This window comes from Microcaecilia unicolor, chromosome 5, assembly GCF_901765095.1.
Source record: "Microcaecilia unicolor chromosome 5, aMicUni1.1, whole genome shotgun sequence".
Lineage (NCBI taxonomy): Eukaryota > Metazoa > Chordata > Amphibia > Gymnophiona > Siphonopidae > Microcaecilia > Microcaecilia unicolor.
Genome location: NC_044035.1, coordinates 181,608,648 through 181,629,353, shown reverse-complemented (window position 1 = coordinate 181,629,353; position 20,706 = coordinate 181,608,648). Strand labels below are relative to the sequence as shown.

Here is a 20,706-nt window from a genome sequence, read left to right as displayed (position 1 = left end):
TTAGAAGGAATGGATCCATGGAATCTTAGTGGAGATTGGGTGGCAACACCGGTAATTGGGAAGCAAAACCTGTGCTGGGCAGACCTTCTACGGTCTGTGCCCTAATCGTGACTGACGTTAGGTTCAGAACTTTTAGTATAAGAACAGTGCTGGGCAGACTTCTACAGTCTGTGCCCTGAGAATGGCAAGGACAAATGAAACTCGGGTATACATATAAAGTATTGCATACCATGTAAAATGAGTTTCTTTTGTTGGGCAGACTGGATAGACCGTACAGGTGCCGTCATTTACTATGTTACTACACAAGTTACTAGTTTTATATTGTCATACTACTTCATCCCTCCCTTGACTGTGTTGTGTTAATTCCCATTTGCTTTTGTTTTTTTTTAATGCTTGTTATTTTAGTTGTGTACACAGATTTGTATTGATTTTATTGTACACCACCACTTTGATATCCTCACTGAAAAGCAGTATAACAAATTTTGCTAAATAAATTGTTGTATAATTTACTGGTATGCAGTACTCATCTGCATGTCCAGATCCAATGTTTAATTATGTCACAGAGCATCCAACAGATAACACATGCAGAATAAATCCATGCACAGTCGAGACAGTATTCAGAGTTTTCTATATACTGGTGGCTGCATATATCCAGCCACAATATGGATGTCAGACTGAAAATCCCTCTAATTGGCCTGATACTATGGAGATAACTTTAAAAAGCATTTGCATGCATATACGATAATGTGTGTGCATAAAGTACCGCTTATAAAGTATGCAAGACAACAAGATTAATCATGTTCGGAGATGGCCTTTGGGCAGGTCATGGGTGGAGGTGTGATTTACACACTTAACTTTATAAAATCACATGTACATTTCCATCTGGTGTAAATATCTGCAGCTTCTCTTCAAAATGCTTTACTCTTTATGGTAACACTAGGGCCGATATTCAATAGGAGCAGCCAGTGCAATCATTGAAAAGCTGATGCTGGATTTAAAGTTAACACATTTATAGTCGGTGGAGCTGAATATACGTAGAGCGCAGTGAACCCTGCCACTGTCGCTGCTATTCGTTTAGGTTAGGCCTGCCATTTAACTTATCTGACAGTTGCTGAATATCGCTGCTACCCAAATCATTTCTCAGCTGTACCCTCCCTCTGCCCCTTCACTACCTAGGTTGAGAGGGCAAGAAGGCTCCAACTGTAACCTATTTTATAGACACATATACAAGCACAAATCCTACAAAAATCATGGTTTCTTTTTTGGGTGGCACTACATAAACACTCTACAATGGAGACTCTCTAGTACGTGGAAGTCAGGGTCCAAGGATTTGTAACGTGTATAAACGAGACTGTGGATTAACAAAAACTGTTAATTTAGCTTTCGTTTAGAATAATGAAGATCAGCAAAAATTAAATGAAACACCACCCTTTATTTATAGGTAACACATGAGTGCAACACAAGACAGTATTACAGTAAAATGCCAAATGGTGTAACATTTATTACTCTGGATCACCATTTTACTTGTCTCGACTACTGACCACCTATGCCCCTACAAGATCATTAAGATCCTAACATAACTGCTTAGTTATTCCTTCATTTCATAACATCTGCCTCGGTACTAGTAAGAGAAAGATTTACCTACATCTTTGAGAATAGACGTTCACACCAGAATTTTAAACAGGGTCTACAGACTTTTGCTTTTCAAGATGCATCTGGGTACATAAGATCAATGCAGAGACATCTCTTATTGCCTTACACCCTCATGAGAGACAGGAGATAAGTTGCTGCTGGAGAACATTTTCCAAATTCTTTTAACTCTCATATACTTTGCACTTATCCTTTATGGGATAAACATAAAGGAATCCTGTTCCGAGGGAATGGATCCTCAGAAGCTTAGCTGAGATTGGGTGGCATAGCCGGTGGTGGGAGGCGGGGCTGGTGGTTGGGAGGCGGGGATAGTGCTGGGCAGACTTATACGGTCTGTACCAGAGCCGATGGTGGGAAGTGGGGCTGGTGATTGGGAGGCAGGGATAGTGCTGGGCAGACTTATACGGTTTGTGCCCTGAAAATGCCAGATGTTTATCTTGTTGGGCAGACTGGATGGACCATGCAGGTCTTTTTCTGCCGTCATCTACTATGTTACTATGTTTGTAACACTGTAAACCACTCAGACAGTCCTCTAATAAGCAGTATACTAAGGATGGAATAAACTTGGAAATTTGGATTAGAACGCTAGCACAAGTACTGAAATTAAGAACATATTTACAGAGCGGTGCTTAACTTGGGTAAGGGTCATAAATTATTTATTCGCAAGGCAGCCTTGGTGATGAAAAAAAATGTATACTCCAACAATGGGTTCAGCCTGTAGGCCCCTCTTCCTGGCAACACAATTTTATGATGTAGGAGGCTAAGGAGACACACCTTACTAATAAATGTACCAAGCATTTTTTGGATATTTGGAGTCCATATCTTAACTCAAGGATTAGAAGCATTATTTTGAATAGGTTATAATCATAATGTGCAGTCTGGTTTTTGCTGTCTAGGCTTCTTTGGTCTGTTACACATCCTTTACTTTCTAGTACTGGGTTGTGAATGGGCTTTGTCGGCATTGCCGCACAGCTTTGTAAAAGGGGGTATCAATTTGAAAAGAAGCACTGAGGGACCCTTTTACTAAACCACATAAGCACCTACGCACGCCCAACACGCATGAATTTGGAGTTACCACCCGGCTACCACGTGACCCTTACAGTATTTCATTTTTGACGCGTGTCCATTACACACGCCGGAAAATAATTTTTATGGACGGTAATTGTCATTCTACACGAATAGACGATTATAGCACGGTTGTCGCATCAGACCTTACCGCTTAGTCAATGGCTGGCAATAAGGTCTCAGACTCAAAATGGATGCGTGCCAATTTTTATTTTGCCGCACGTCCTTTTTCAGCAAAAATAAAAGAAAGGCCTTTTTTACAGGTGCGTTGAAAAATGGATCTGTGTGCGACCAAACCATGTGCCTACACTAGCGCAACCCATTTTTTGGCACGCCTTAGTAAAAGGACCCCTGAATGATTAATAGTGTCAAAAGCCACTGATATATCAAACTATAACAAAATAACTTGCTGGCCTCTACTCAAAAATTGTCTTATTCTTGTAGTGAGAACAGGTAGCAGTGTTTCCGTACTGTGTTGGGGTATAAAACCATGTTGTGGCTTATGTAATATACTGAACGATTCTAAAAAAGAAGAGGGGAAATGTTATCTCTGTTTATTTATCCTCTCCCCTCTCCAGTCGGTTCAAAACTCTGCTGCCCGTCTCATCTTCCGCCAGGGTCGCTTTACTCATACTACCCCTCTCCTCAAGACCCTTCACTGGCTCCCTATCCATTTTCGCATCCTGTTCAAACTTCTTCTACTAACCTATAAATGTACTCACTCTGCTGCTCCCCAGTATCTCTCCACACTCGTCCTTCCCTACACCCCTTCCCGTGCACTCCGCTCCATGGATAAATCCTTCTTATCTGTTCCCTTCTCCACTACTGCCAACTCCAGACTTCGCGCTTCTGTCTCGCTGCACCCTACGCCTGGAATAAACTTCCTGAGCCCCTACGTCTTGCCCCATCCTTGGCCACCTTTAAATCTAGACTGAAAGCCCACCTCTTTAACATTGCTTTTGACTCGTAACCACTTGTAACCAGGGGCGTATCTGGACTCCGGCGGTAGGGGGGGCCAGAGCCAGAGGGAGGGGGCACATTTTAGCCCCCCCCCCCCCGCCGCCGAGCCCCCACCGCCACCAATGACTCTCTCCACCCCCCTCCCGCCGCCAACCCTCCCCCGCTGCCGTTCTTACTTTTGCTGGCGGGGGACCCCAACCCCCGCCAGCCGAGGTCTGCTTCCACCTGCCGCTGCCGTAAAAACTTCTTCTTCAGCCGGCGGGGGACCCCAAACCCCCGCCAGCCGCCCCGCGGTGTTTAAAATTCATCTTCGGCCTCCGTGGCCATGCTGCTGTGATAGGCGCTGTTGAAATCCACTTCGGAGTCTGACGTCGCAGCACGTACAACGTACAACGACGTCAGACTCCGAAGTGGATTTCAACAGCGCCTATCACAGCAGCACGGCCACGGAGGCCGAAGATGAATTTTAAACACCGCGGGGCGGCTGGCGGGGGTTTGGGGTCCCCCGCCGGCTGAAGAAGAAGTTTTTACGGCAGCGGCAGGTGGAAGCAGACCTCGGCTGGCGGGGGTTGGGGTCCCAGGCCCCTGAGGCCCCACGCAGATACGCCCCTGCTTGTAACCACTCGCCTCCACCTACCCTCCTCTCTTCCTTCCCGTTCACATTAATTGATTTGATTTGCTTACTTTATTTATTTTTTGTCTATTAGATTGTAAGCTCTTTGAGCAGGGACTGTCTTTCTTCTATGTTTGTGCAGCGCTGCGTATGCCTTGTAGCGCTATAGAAATGCTAAATAGTAGTAGTAGTAGTAGTAATTTTCAAATAATCTCTGTTTATTTTCAAATATATATGGTACATCACAGTTGCTCTGTGCATGAAAAAAAGTAATGACAAAACATGAATAAACGTAAAAAGTGAACTAACTTTACTGTTTCGGTGATTAGAGGTAGAAATTGAATTTAACCCCCCCACCCCGAGAACAAAAATTGGAGGCTCTATGGTCCAGCCTGGCACCCTCAATACAGAGCAATTCCACTCAAAGCAAAACACAAAAATGTATAAAAATGTCTAATTGGGTAGGACCTTTTAAGGTTCTTTGTTAGCATGGCATCGGAACCTATTGTTTTGCTTTGACTGCAGTAGCTCTTTACAGTCCCTTGTAAGCTGCAACCCTAGGCAACAGCCTAGTCTGTCTAATGGCTCAATCTGTTCTTTATGGTAACAAAGTAATATAGTAAATGTTGGCAAGATAAAGACTTGTACAGGGCTTGTGACAAAATCAAATGCTTTGGGAAAAGGTGACTAACGTTGCCAGAAAGAAAAAATGATGTTTCTATTAATTCTGTTACAGCAAACAAATTGTAATAATACAACAGTCCAAACCTCATCATTTTATGTGAAAAAAAAAAGTTACAGAAATTCAAACATGTAAATTTTGCAGGCATGAAAAATTGGCCACTCTCAACATTTTGGATCCACTACTTTAGTCACCTTTTCCCCAGAGACTGTCACATGATGATCAAACTCTGTACACAGAGAAATCAGAAGCCACCATTGACATAAAATTATGAGTAGGTTATCATTTATTTTTAGTTGTTCGACATATAAAACTCCCATATTTTGGGCAGATTTCTGTTTCTCCTAATCCTGTTTTATCATTTCCTGTTTGAAATCATTTTGGACACTTTTCATCATTACAAAATAACTATGAAGCAGAGGAACTGAATGGACCTCCTGAATCATTTGTTCCTTATGACCTGGTGCCAGAGAAGTCACTTGAGACTGGAACGTGGGTGACAGAAATACTAATACTACTTGTAAAGTAAGGAAATATGAAGCAATCAAAGATACAATTATAGCAAAAAGCCAATGCACCGTCTAAAAATAAAAAATTATATCAGTCACCCTTTTACCAACGTACCATGACTCATGTCCTACAGAAAGACATGTATGCATTTGTTGTTTATGAAGGATATTACTATAGTATTACCATATGCAGAAGATAAGGGAAGATGGGAAAGGCGGAGAAATCTGCAAAGCAGCTGCCCCCTTGCCCATCATGAAGGGAGGAGGACTGCAGGATCAGAAACAGTATTGTTGATAGAGTCTGCAAGGACATTATCAAAGAAGGCTTACTATGCTCTATTGAGATAGCTCCAGATTCAATACCCTAAAGTTTAAGTAGTGTGTGATTGTGGGATAGGGGGAGGAGAGTAGGTAATAGCTCTAGCATACCAAGGGCAGGGTGTTGGGGGCAGTCTGCCCTACGTGCAGGCAGCAAGGGGGTGCAATGAGCAGTCACGCAGCTGACAGCTCTGCCGGTCCCCTGTCCCCACAGCCACGTGACTGCTCAGCGCACCCCCCTTGCTCAGAGGAGGGTTTGCGCCTCCCTGGGTGGCAACTACGGTAGATATGCCATTGGGTAATACCGTGATAGTTTGAGATGGTGCAGGTAGGGATAAGGGAGGGGGAGGGTAGGGGGATATGGGTTAAGATAATAACATGCGGGAGGTGGTGGAGATGAAAACGGTAACAGAATTCAAAAATGCGTGGGATAAATACAAAGGAATCCTGTTCAGAAGGAAAAGATCCACAGAAGCTTAGCAGAGATTGGGTTGCAACACTGATAATTGGGAAGCAAAGCTAGTGCTGGACAGACTTCTATGGTCTGTGCCCTAAAAATGGCAAGGACAAATCAAGGTCAGGTATACATATAAAGTAGCACATACAATGAGTTTATCTTGTTGGGCAGACTGGATGGACCACACAGGTCTCTATCTGCCCTCATCAACTATGTAACAAATGAAACTGGGGATAATGTTTCCTGCAAATGGTGCAGGTGGGGATAAGGGGGGTAGGGGGATAAGGGTTAGGGTAAAAACACAAATGAAACTGGGGACAATGTTTGACTCCCACTCTAAGCTTACTATCTCTTCTCTTTCCAGGCTTGTTGATTTGTGCTGTAAACCGCCTAGATAGAATTTCTCTTAGGCGGTATATCAACCATATAAACTTGGAATCTTAAACTTGAAAGTAACAATTTTTTGTTCATCCTTGTTGATTGTTGATGAGCTATGAATGTCTGGAGTTTATAATGCTTTGCAAGTTATATTCATTGTACTGAACACTTAGCATTATTGCTACGAGGCTTATGTTGCTTCTAGTTGGTATTTTGTACCTCCTCAATTCTCAATAATAAAAAAAATAATGAAATAGCATTGTCTTACCAACAGCGGGGGCATCATACTCATCCCCTAGGAGGATCTCAGGTGCAGAGTAGGCAAGAGAGCCACAGCTCGTGGTCAGCATAGTGCCTGGCTGAAAGCGATTGCTGAAGCCAAAGTCTGTCAGTTTGACTACACCCTGTTCCCTGAAGAAAACTACATTCTCAGGCTTCAAGTCCCGGTGAACAACGTGCAGCTTATGGCAGTAGGAGATAGCGTGGACAATCTGGGCAAAGTAGTGCTTGGCCTGGGCCTCGGACAGGCCACCCTCATGTTTCATGATGTGGTCAAACATGTCCCCTCCATCACCCAGTTCCAGGATGAGGTAAAGCTTAGTCTGTGTGTCAATGACCTCATACAGACGTACCACGTTTGGGTGCTGCACCAATTTCATGCAACGCACCTCCTGCAGCAAGTGACCTGCCGCAGCATGATCCAGTTTGGTCTTGTCAATGACCTTGACAGCAACCTTCTCCCCAGTAAACACATGGCGTGCCAGCTTTACCACAGCAAAGTGGCCTTTGCCCAACGTGCGCTCCAAATCGTACAGGCCAGCAATTTTCCCTTCGTAAGAGCTTCTGGTGCCTGCCATGTCTCTTGAGAGCCCTTCACAGGTATGTGTTCATTTGGGAGGCTGGAAAGGCACAGAACAAAGAAAAAAGAAAATCTGAGTCAGCATTAGGTATAAAATATCTTATCATATCTTTTTAAAATTTTAGCATCCACTGTTAGACAATGGGCAACTATGAGTATGACTATGATAGAACAGCAGATGCTGCTGCTTTAATGATGGCCAATCTGTCATCCTTGTACTACTGAGAGTCTACAAAACACATTGCCAGTCCTAAAGGAACATCTTACAGCTGGTCATGGTTTCACTTGGCACCCCACACGGTGTCTCTAAGGAGCACCATGCAGAATAGTTGGTCATTGTATCAACCCTTGGAAATCTCACAGGATATAGCCCACATGGAAACATTTTTGAGTCCAATTCTACACAGTCACTTGGCATTCAGACTCAAGAATGTTTTGCACTACAGTCAACTTATTCTCACTATCCTATGCATTCACAATGTCTACTTCAGTCTCTGCACATCCCCAAATACACTAATGAACCTCTCAGCAGCTAAATTGCCAAATGTATTTCTAATTCTGCCAGATTTATCTCCAAATAGAGAGTTCAGAAGGAAAATATTTCTTCAGATATACCAACAGGTAATTTCTCCTGGAGCTCTGGGGGCTTCCCCCCCCCAATTGTCTGTAAAATGTATTGTTATATTTCAGGGCAGAACCTATGTATTTGTTGACTCTGCTCATTTAGGGATAATTTTATAGCAGGGCATCTGTGTGAGAAGTCCCAAAAGGCAGCTCTCAGAACCAGTCCAAAGGTGCTCAAATGCTAGAACACACATTTAAATCTGTTCCAAAGAGTGAGTAGTAGTTATGTACCAACATATATAATACACATGCACACATCACAACTTCAATTCTGCTCCACCCAAACTAAGAGAAAAAGAAAACCCCCGGAAATGGTTTGCATGGCGGTAACCTGGCATCGCCACACACTGCCCAGTTACCACCGAGTTAACACGGAAGCCCTTATCGCCACCTCAGTGGGTGGCGATAAGGACTCCCTGTCGCATGACCACGCAGTAAGAGTTCTCTTACCACATGGCCATGTGTCTGGGGGCTTTTTACCCACTGTGGTAGAAAGGGCCCTGGTGCACAGTAAAAATGGCCCCTGCCACTAGTGTAGAGCCCTTTTTCCCGCAGCTTGGTAAAAGGACCTCTAAGCCCCCGAGGAACACCTACACATATTCTTGTACACACACACACTTATAATCGGCTGCACAATTGTATAACAGGTATTTTCTGAACCTAAAATCAACGTTAAATCAGGAAAGACCTTTACAAAATTATCTCCTCAAAGATTTTTCTGAGAGATAAGGTAACAACTTTAGGTTATTATGAAGTAATTAGCACCTGTTATATCACTGCCATGCTTTAAACTATGTTTTTTTCCAAGTTATTTTTCTCACTTAATTTGTTATTTGTCTTTATTCAATTGAAAGAACTACATCAGTCTGAAACTTTAAAAAAATGAAGAATGAGAAGAAAAGGCATACATTTAACACCAACCTCCCCCCCCCCCTCCACCCCCCTGTTTACTAAAGCTTACCTCAAGTTATCTGCAGCAGGGCCCATTTTATTCCTATGGGCCCTGCTGCAGATAACTTGAGCTAAGCTTTAGTAAACAACCCCCTAAATAACATTGGCAACCCATGATGATCATGCAAGATTGTTTAATCTCTACTATCAAACTACAGCATTTTGGAGAATCTGTAGGACAAACAGACTACAGGCCCTTTCACTAAGCTGTGTTAGGCACTAATGCTCCCCTAACACAGCTAAAAATGGAGTACTGCAGGACACACCCAGGTATTCTGCAGCAACTTTAAAAGCTGTGTGCACTATTCTTTGTTACAAAATTATGAATGTACTGTTGCTATAATACGTCAATAAAAAGACTTACAATAAAAGCTGTGTGCACTAAAAAAAATTCCTAAATATTTTTGAGGGGCATCTCAGGGATGAAGAGTGGGTGTTCCTGTACTAACTAGTTAGTGCATCCACATTGCTACACACTGAATGATTAGCACAGGGATACTACGTGAGCAGTAAGCACTCATGCAGTAATTTTGTTTAAATGGCCAATAATGCAACAATAGCTCATGGCTATTAATACAAAATAGAAATTCAACCATTCTACAGCTCTCGTAAAAATGGCCTTAGCACACAGGAAAAGCCTACTTAACGGTGAGCCAAGGCCACGTTTTGCCACAGCTTAGCAAAAAGACCCCTTAGAAAGCCACAGGTAAAAAGAATTATTATAATAACATCTGGAACATGCTCACAGAATGTAACACTGCCTTGAAGTGAGGGTCAGTCAAATGCATCTTTAACCCACTGAGAATGTGCCATTTGGATTGGCAGACTAAAAAGACTTTTAAAATAAAAGGTTGAAGAAAAACGTGTGTAATTTAAAGTGCCACAATATGGTTCTCTAGATTAAGGGAAGGATGTAAATCCAGTCCTGGGCTCTTTACACGAGGCTTAAGAGTGAGAATAGTACCACAGAGCACAATATGACAATCCTGAAAGTCTCCTAGCAATTCTCAGACACAAGAGCTTCTGATTTACAGGGATTACGGGAAGAGAGAGCGTCAAGAGAACAATTCATGGTTATAATAGAGTCAACTGATTTATCTTCCACAAAACAACATATAAGGAGATCATCAACAAAAAATTGCAAGTTAAAGTGCAATGATTTGGGAACATCCAAAAGTGAGGCCAAATAAATACTGAACAAAACAGAGGGGGAAAAAATAATGCACCCAGTGGTTCTTCTGAAATTCATGTTCTTTGCTCATTCCAGTATACAGATTGTGATCTTTTGCTCAGATAAAAGAACCAAATGAACGTCTCCAATGCCTTCAAACCCTGAAGCTAGGCTCAAATGGTCAACAGTATCAAAGATGGCAAATAGTTCCAATAAGATAAGAAAAGAAGATTTATCATCTAGATTCAGTCTACCACCATGAGAGCCACTAATGCAGTTCCCATACTATAACCAGTTCAGAAACTTCGAAGAGTTCCAACAGCCCAAAGCAATCAATTGTCGCAAACTGCTTCCTCAACCAATTTTGCAAAAAAAAAAAAAAAAAAAAAAACAGGAGGTTACAGATAAGTTTAGAGATCTCTGTAAGATAAGAATCCAGGGAAGACTTTCTAAGCATTGGCATAATCAACGCTTCCAGGATCTAGAGAACAATACCTTGGCAAACTGCTGCTAAGATATTTCCCAGGGAATCTCCCTCAGCCTTAACTAAAGCAGAAGGGCAAGAATACCCAGAATCCTTAAACTTTACTTAATACGCTCAAGGGTTCATCCACAAAAAAAAGTAAAATTCAGACTATGGACAGACAAGAAGCTCTCTCTAAATCACTACTTCTCAATTTTTCTTTAATCCAATATGACTCCATTTTAATATTTAAAAATTCTTGTAACCTCCTATGATGAAACTAAAACAGATGACCCCAACTACCCTCCTCTCTCTCATCCATATCTTCTCCTCCCTACCCAGAGCTTATCCAAAGCATGAAGAGAGCAGCAACCAGCAAAATGTGCACTCCCAGACCCCAGTACTGTGAATGGGTTTCCAACCTAACAGGAAGCCTTAAGAGGAAGATGAGACAGAGCGAATGGCTCACCAATTCACCAATCCCCATGCTCACTGCCACTTTTGGTCAAAGGTCACAGTGGATGCCCACAGAAAGAGGGAGCAACTCTATTTCTTTGATCCCATATACTGATGATGTGATTCCCAAACTGTGGAGCGGGACCCAAAATGGGGTCACAATAATAATAATACTAATTTCTATAGTGCTACTAGACCTAAGCAGGTACTTTTTTTTCTGTCCCTAGTGGACTCCCAATCTATGTTTGTGTACTTGGGGCAATGGAGGGTTAAGTGACTTGCCCAGGATCACAGGGACCTACAATGGGAATTGAACCCAGTTCCCCAGGATCTCAGTCTGTTGCACTAACCTTTGGGCTACTCCTAGCAGCAGAGACTCAGTAGGATCTAGCCAATGGGAAGGCAATGGGGGTAGAGCACTGGAAGGCAGCTCTAGTCACAGGCAGGGAGGAGGTAACCTGGGGTAAATTTCTGCACATGGTAGGGGGTAAAAATGAACCCCCTCCAAAAAATGCCCCAATACATTTCTATGAGAGAACAATTCTAAGAGCTGTAGTATACACACACCGATTCACTTTAACATTCTGATTAAAGAACTGCATCTTTCAAAATGCCTTTCCCTCTCATCTCCTCTCCTGATCTCACATATACAAAAGCACACACACACACACGCATTTATAAGCAGAGTGGATGGAATGAATTCTATGAACCATGCTCTGCATGCTTTTACCATTTGCTTTTCTTTTTTCCCAACCCAACGAAAGTAGGAAAGAATTATATAAAACAGGCTGAGAATGTGGAGGGGAGGGGGGAGAATGAGAGATGTTAGACCTGGGATGGAGAGAGAGAGAGAGAGATGGTAGACAATGGGAGAGAGGGAGAAGATGGTGGAGAGAGGATGGAGGAGGAGGGAGAGATGCATAGGAGGGAGGACGGAGAAGGGAGAAAGAGATGTAGGCAGAAGGAAGTAAAGGAGAGATGCTGGACAATGGGAAGGAGGGACAAAGAGAAAGAAATAATAGACCACAGGAGAGGGGAAGGGGCAGGAGGGAGGAGAGAAGGGATGGGAGTAGGTAGGGGGGAGTAGAAAAGACAGGGATGTGACTGATGATATGGGGAAGGGAAAAAGAGGGAGCAAGTGCTGGGCTAGAAGGGTGGAGGGAGGAAGATGTTGAGAATGGTGCAACCATGTGGGAGAAGCCAAGGAAGGAGGAGGAATGTGGCAAGGAAATTAATGAGAAGAGGATAGTGATTTCAGGGGGTAGAAATATGGTAATGGGGAGTAGATTAAAGATGAAAGGGAATGGATGGCTGGGGAAGGAGCAAGATGGAGAAAGGGAGAGCTAGTGGGTGAGCGAAGGAGATGGAATTTGATAGTTAACTGAAAAGTAAAAAGAAGTGTAAGAAAGAGGGTGAAAAGTGAACAGAGAGGCAGTAAAGATATAAAAAAAAGAGAAGAGCTAAAAAGGAAAGATCAGTATGTCATAGGCAGGTGTTGTGAGCGCAGGCGAGAAGACAAAAGATGAATAGACAGCAGCTGCTTAAAGAAGAATTAGCGGAAGACAGACAAGAGAGCAGAAAAGACAGGAACCAACATGATAGAAAAGTTAAATGTCCAGACAACAAAGGTTAAAAAAAAAAAACATTTTATTTTGAATGTATTAAATGGAATATGGTTTATGATTTATTATCCTTGATGATATACATTTATGTTTATTAAAATTTTCTATACCGCCTTCCTGACTGACAGATCTAGGCAGCTTAAAAAACTAAAGATATAAACTTAAAAAGAGGAAAGAAACTACAATATCTCGATAGGAAAGAAATCAAAGAGAAGAATGGAGGGCGGGAAAAAACAATAGTAAGGGAAAGGAACAGATGATGAGGCAACCGCAAGCGTCATTGATAACTAGGTATTCAAATGAAAAGCTTCCCTGAATAACCAGGTTTTTAAAGCTACTTTTAAAGGTAATAAATAGAAATAAATCAAAACATAGAAAAGAAAATAATATGATACCTTTTTTATTGGCCTAACTTAATAAATCTTTTGATTAGCTTTCGAAGGTAGCCCTTCTTCTTCAAATCAGAAATAAGCAAACCACTTTACTAAAGCTACTTTAAAATTCTTAAAATAAGATTCAGAATGCATTGAGAAAGGGAGAAAATTCCAATAGTGAGGGTCCATAAAGAAAAAAAGCACGGTGACGTGTGAACTCAAGTTGTGCTACTTTGGGACTAGGAAGAACAAGGTGGTGATCATTCAACGAAGAGATCTAGCCAGAGACTAAGGTATTGTCAAAGATGCCAAATAGTCAGGGGATCCAAGCAATTTTGGAACGTGTTACCACGCAATCTAAAAACGATCTACGAACTAACCAACTTCCGCAAATTATTGAAGACCCATCTCTTTGACAAGATATACCACAAAGACCAACACATGTGAAATTCCCCACTTATATCTGCAAATGTCTTGTAATGTTTTCTGTTGTATTGCTATCATGTATTTCTTTACCATGTAACCCAAAATCCTTCTGTAACACCAATTGTCTATTTTCTTCTCATTTCCACTATTCATGATATTGTAAGCCACATTGAGCCTGCAAAGAGGTGGGAAAATGTGGGATACAAATGCAATAAATAAATAAATAAAAGCAAAGAAAATAAGAGTGCGGAGTTTATATTTAACACGTTGTTCAACAGGTAACCAATGCAGCTTTTGAAACAAAGGGGAAACATAATCAAATTTGTGGGCATGACAAATGAGTTTAATAGCTGTATTCTGAATAGTTTGAAGTTTATTTAAGATTAGATTGGGAATAACCAACATACACAATATTGCAATAATCAAGTCTGGTGGTAAGGAGAGACAGAATAGGTGTGTGGAACGTAGGTTATTCAAAATAGCGGCGGACGGTACGTATGATATACCGCTCTTCCATAAACTAACAACAAAACGGTTCACAATATAAAATCAAAACAGGTAAAATCACACCTAATGAATGTCATTTAATAACAGAAAAATACAGATATAGTTGTTAGAACATAAAATATTATACTACTATTGACATCAAGTAACAAACAGCTTATACACTAGACAGACTCACAAAGATCAATGAGTCAAATAATATGTTTGTTTTGGGAAATGTGAATAGATGATGACTTTATATCCTGTTCAGGTAGAAAAGGAAATGCATTTCTGTTTTTATTTCTTCAGTGTTGCAGTACATGCCACCCTGTTCAACTATTGTGATCACTTGTTCTGTCGATATGATAGCAATGGCAAATGGAAAGATCGGAGGGGAAGCAGGGAAGAGGCAGGGAAGAGGCAGGGAAGAGACGGGAACCGGGAGGGGCTCTATGTCTAATATCAGCCCTGAGCCTTGCTGTAGCAGGTGGGGATCTCCAAGCATCGTCAGCCAGTTGGTGGCAGCATCCTTGAGTCACCAATAACTAAGCATGCATGGGGTGCCAGAATCAGTGGCTCAGGGACGTTGCTGCTGCCTGCCAAACTTGGTAAAAGGGAGTTTTGGCCGCCTTCGGATGAAGTCTTCAGCTAACAGAGCTTGGGGATCCTAATTAGCACAGAAAATGTTGTGCCCTGCCCACCCACTTTGTTCTCAGGTCTGGCTATACCCCAGATATATTGTGAAAGATACAGAAATATTTCCTTTTGGTTTGAGCACCACAGGCTTGATGAAAATGAATTTTCAAGCACACTTGAATAGGTTGTCTATAATTGATATATCTTATGAACTCCAGACGGAAGCTCTGTTTGGCACAATGCAAATACTATGGAAAGAGTTATCAGTAAATTTGAGAGATTGAGACCATACTCCACATAGGAGTGAGGTTCATTACTACCATAGTATGTGCAAAACTAACCCATTTGTAGATGTTATCTCCCTGAGTGAAAGAGTTAAACAATCCTCTTTTCAAATTTCTATTTGCACCTCCCCCAAAACACTAACCCCTGCAACTGCAACACCACTGCAAAAATGCTCGCAACCAGAAACACTCCTGCAAACTGTCCCACCCCCTATAAGTGCCCCCTGCAACTGCCTCATACCCAAAACCTAACTGCCCCAGCACTTCAAAAACTACCCTCCCCCCCCAAAAAAAAAAAAAACTGACCCAAAGTGTTATTTGTAGTCCCTGGATCTACCCATTGAAATAATCAGTGCTGCCAGTCCCACAAAGCATTAGGATGGGGTTGTCAAAAATCCAGGACTGGGTTAGTGTCTACCTACTAGAACTGGGTAACTTAGCAGGTCTGGAGAAGGAAGCTGGAGAAGTGAAGAGACATTAATAAACGATTCAGGAGGATGGGACAGCATCAGAGATTTGGCCTTGGCTGTTTCTACATTATTGATTCAGAGATGCCAAGTTACCCAGTTCCAGCCTGGAGATCATCCAATCCTTGTGCATTACGGGACTTGCAGCACTGATTTCAATGGGCAGAATCAGGCACTACAAATCCCACACTACTTTGGGATGTAAGTTCAAAACCAGGACTGGCCAAAAAGGCTCCAGCCTGGAACTGGGTATCTTGGCATCTGTGTGACTGGGGGGGGGGGGGGGGGGGGGGGGTGAACACATTGTAAAAGTAAAGCATGATGAACAGAGAAGCACACCATCCATCCCAGAGCCCAACCACAACTACTAGAAATCCTAGAACATTTGATCCAAATAGAACAGAACAGGAAAAAAATAAGGAGAGACACATTAAGAGATTGGGAGGGGGGATATAACCTGCATGGAATAGCACTCATAACTCTAAATTAAAGCCAAGGAGGTTTAATGACAGGAGACGGCATGACGCCAAAATATCAGAGGAGCTAGCGAGATCGAGTCACTCATCTCCTCCCAGGTAGCATAACAACCCTCAAGCAACATTCCCACAAAACAAGGAGGTTATTGGGTGCTGTAACCACGTTGCCGTTCTTCATTGTTATTTTATATCAGTTATATGGAACAAGGTAAAAAAATGGATGTACACAGAGGAACTATCACAACAATAACCTTTCATCGGTTAGAGCAGTCTTTTGCTGTATCATAACAGAAAATCCCCAAATGTAAAAAGAAAGTTTCTAGCATGGCCTGCTCCACCGGCATCGGAGGAGTTAGCGAGATCAAGTCACTCATCTCCTCCCAGGTAGCAGAACCACCCTCTCACAAAAATCAGTCGAAGTTACGTTGTGTTGGTACTAGACCCCCATCCCCAACTCTATGGTCATTTTAACGGATCTTCTGCTGAACAAGAAGTGCACAACAATCATTAACAAGCACCACGCAATACACAAGCAACCAACTGGAACAGCTTTAGACTTTTTACAGATGCACCACACATAGGCAGTCATAAGTGTTTGCTATTATTTTTATGTAGAATATATTGTCATCATAAGCAAAAATAAAGGCATAAAGTGCAGCACTGAAACCTACAATATAGCATTGCAAATAACAAAAGCAAGTTCAAGCAATGTCAGAAACATTTTGAATATAACCCTCCCTCCTTCTCAGACACCTCAAAAACTCCCCAAGCCCCTCCCCCAACTTCCCTCCTAACAGAGAGAATGCAAAACCTAGGTGGTTTAATAAAACAATATAAACCTCACAAGTTTGCTATTGTTTTCAATAACGTTTGATATCATTTTAGACTAGCTAATATGGCGGGCAAGCTTCACTCACTGGCTTCAGCCCACATAATGGGCCAGATAGGTTCATGCTACCTCCTGTCATTAAACCTCCTTGATTAAGGGACAGGGAGGAGGTAACCTGTATGGCATGGCAATTACAACCCTAACCACTTTACTGGGCAGACCATCTAGTCACAATATATCGGTAGTATAGCCAGATCTGAGAACAAGGTGGGTGGGAACAACATTTTCTGTGCTAATTAGGATCCCCAAGCTCTGTCAGCTGAAGACTTCATCCGAAGGCGGCCAAAACTCCCTTTTACCAAGTTTGGCAAGCAGCACCAACGTCCCTGAACCACTGATTCTGGCACCCCATGCATGCTTAGTTGTTGGTGACTCAAGGATGCTGCCACCAACTGCAGAGCTTGATAGAAGGGAGTTCTGGCCACCTTTTAAGAGAAGATCCTCAGCTGACGATGCTTGGATATCCCCACCTGCTACAGCAAGGCTCAGGGCAGATGGACCACACTGGTCTTTACCTGCTATCTATATATATAAAAGGCACCACCAACGTTCTATGAAGCCTCCAGCCGGAAGTGTGAAGCGCCAGAGATATCCGGTTTCCCCATGAGTGAAGGAAAACAGCACAGCACGAAATCCCTCTCTCTGTAACAGTGAAGGACTCAGAGGGGGAGGGGAGAGAGATGCCCTCACTCTCTCTGTAACACAAACACAGGAAACTTAACACTGAAGGACTGGACTCGGAGGGGGAGGGAGAGAGGGCAGAGGGCAGGGACACACACTCCCACATGCACACTCTGAAGAAAACCTTGCTAGCCCCCGTTTCATTTGCATCAGAAACAGGGCTTTTTTACTAGTAATTTAATATTATTAACCTCTGGTGAGATACAAGCAGCCCAGCAAAATGAAGAACAGCCCCGACAAACCACTAGTTAACCAGAATGTGTGACTTATAAATGCAAGTACATAAATAAATATTACTATAAATAGCCTCTAATCATGTGAATAGTAGTCCTCTTGTGTATTGGAAACAGGAAAAGAAATGAAGCACCTTTACAGTACTGTGAAAATCTGTAGTTTGTTTCTGTAAAATCTCCCTTGTATATACCCAAGGGCAGGCCTGGTGATGCCAGAGCTCAGCACAGTGTACACTAAGCACCAATTTGCTGCTACAGTCTCAGGCCTTACTAAGAGTTAAAAGATTGCAGATCTAGGAATCTGAATATGCCTTTTCTGTTTACATTTCCTGGTATTCTGGTGGCTGAGAGGCAGGCCAGAATCTACTGAAAGCAGATGGCCAGGGAGTGGATTAATCTGTGTTTATGTTCTAGGCCTTGACTTCAAAGCCCAGTACAGCCCACATACAGGAACAGAAAAGCTGAGAGAATACAAAAAACAGTCTTCCCATCCCCTTCACTCCTACAGTCTCCCTTCTCTCTCCTTTTCCCAAATTCTGCAGCCTGCTAAAGCCATACATTATAAATGCCTAAACTTTGCAAACACAGCTTCGGCCTTGTGTTGCCTGAAATAATTACCGCTAAAAAAAAGTCTAGTGTTCTGTTTCCATGACTGAAGGAAGAGAGGAACGGGAAGCAGAGTCTTTTCTGTAAATATGCACCTGACCCCCTCCCTTTTTCTGTCCCATATCCCATATCCTCTGCTACCAAATACCCCATCAGGGCAGGATTACAGCAGAGTCAAAGTAGGCCTGTGCCTGGAGTCTACGTGTTTAGGAGGGGACCTCTCAGATGTACTATATCAATGGCTCCCAAGGTAGATTCGTCCCTTGGTAGGTCAGCTGCTGGCAGAAACAGTAATGTGGTGGTGGGGGGGGGGGGGGGAGACACAGGAGCCACCACTACCCTCAGAGACCTGTCCATTCTTTCTAACCTCTTTGCACATCCTCCAGTTGGCAGAAGGAACTAGTGAGCAGCTCTTCTTACCTGCTGATTCCTCCTGAAGTGGCTTTCCTCTGCAGTCAGAATCACAGGGGGAAGGAGGGCATTTATGAGGGCATTAAAATGTTATATTATTTCAAGGGGGGCAGGGTCCAATGTGAATCTTTGCCCAAGGCCCACCAAATGTTTAATCCTGCCCTGCTCCTATTTCTTACATGGGCCTCTTCTCCACTTCAAAAAAAAAAATTAGACTGCAAAGTGTGGAGAGGAATCACCCTTGCCTTCTAGAGTATATCCTCTTGCCTTGTATTAACCATGTTCAGTCAAGGGTTGCTCATTGCTATCTGCACACCACAACTACGCCTGCATAGTATGACTGCAAAAATCTGATTCCTTTTCAAAGAATTGCAAGGTTTGTCCAAGCATAGCTAGCCATTAGAAAGCAAAAAGGTAGGTTCAGCCCAGAGCATGGATTACCAGATCAAGTCTCCAGCTGTGCAGGCAGTGGCAGCGAAGGTGACACCTAGTGCTCATACTTGAGTGCATCTTAACTGGAAAGTATGTCCCTGGTTTATGAGCCCAGCTGAGGACCGTTGCTGTGCTAGATGGACCAAGCTGGGGAGTTAAGAAGTTTAGGAAGCCTATAAAATAGCCAGTTGCACGGGGACAGAAATTTCACCCGACCCCACTGGCCATTACACTTCCACAGGCATCCCACAAGACCTGCATCCATCCCTGCAGGAGTCTCATGGATCTGGAGGGGATCCCCATGGGATTCCTGTGGAACCACAGAATTCCCACTAACCCCATTCCCATACAACTCTCTACTATAAAATACTGGGGAAAAAAACCTGGGTAGTTGCCAATAAATTCTTATGTCATAACACAGAGGCCAGTTCTGAATGAGCTAGAAGCCAAAAGAGGATGGGGAGGTAAATGCATACCTTCATCCTTTTTTTCAAACTCAGCATGTGTCATGTCACCTACCCCCCCCCCCCAAAAAAAAAAAAAAAAAACCATGAAGGCGCCACATAGCAAAAATAAATTCTCTTGCATGCTGTCACATTACCTCCTACCTCCATATTCTTCTGAACATAGGAGTCATCTTTTCAAAATTATTGGGGGTGCTAAGCCCAATGGAAATAACCCCTCCCTGGGCATATACAAGGAATTTTCTCAATATTGGGGGTGCTCAAGCACCCACAGAGTCGGCTCCTATGCTTCTGAACATCAGCCAGAGAAAACAAACTAGAACACTGCAGTATACACTGAAATCATCTTGTCTTCCTCCACTTGAGTCCCAAGGATTTACCTCTAAGAGGATGAAGATCCCACAGGCCAAGGCCTGGAGGAAAGCCTCTCCCACAGTTGGACCCTACAGTGCTTCCTGAATACAGCAGAGATCACCCAATACCTAGTGTAATTCACCTTGATCTACTACTGAAAAAGTGTGAGCAAAATCCAAATAACAACCGACAGCAAACTCTGCACACCCCAGCGAGAGCTTCACCTCTACCACATGCACAAGAAAATTCAGTAGGAAGATGATGGGTGAGGGCACTTTATTAGAACTATTTGGAGCCAACAGCATGAGTTTCAAACTTACATTGCCGTTCTCCAAGTTAATATTTTGCCTGCCCTCTGGCCATGATGCTGCCAAGTTCACCTTATTCAGCTACCCACCTGTATGTTTCTCTTGACATTGAGGACTCCCTCCCACCTCAGACATTAACCCATTCTCCACCCTATGACTTGGAGGGCTCTTTTACCAACTGCCTTCCAGCAGCTCCACCTTGAAACTGGACCAGCCTAGTTTTACCCTACCACATGAACAGAGATATAAATCTATTTCTCTTATGAGTTCAAATGTCCTGTTTGACCCTGGAGAGGTCATTTTATTTCTGCCTTAGCTCTAGTCCAAGTTGTGTGTGTCCTTAGCCAACTCATGTTATCTCAGTCTCTCAACGCTACACTATTACCTCATTTCATTTCCGAACC

General features: G+C 42.9%; 1 protein-coding gene across 2 annotated transcripts in view; it reads right to left on the bottom strand.

The window, feature by feature from the left end:
- LOC115470449 (SNF-related serine/threonine-protein kinase-like) overlaps window positions 1-20,706 on the bottom strand; it is a 157,314-nt gene that overhangs the window by 120,097 nt on the left and 16,511 nt on the right. For both annotated transcript variants that reach the window (XM_030203637.1, XM_030203638.1), the window contains exon 2: window positions 6,901-7,531. In XM_030203637.1, coding sequence (XP_030059497.1) covers window positions 6,901-7,489 — 589 coding nt within the window. In that variant the 5' untranslated portion in view covers window positions 7,490-7,531. The remainder of the gene's footprint in view (window positions 1-6,900; window positions 7,532-20,706) is intronic.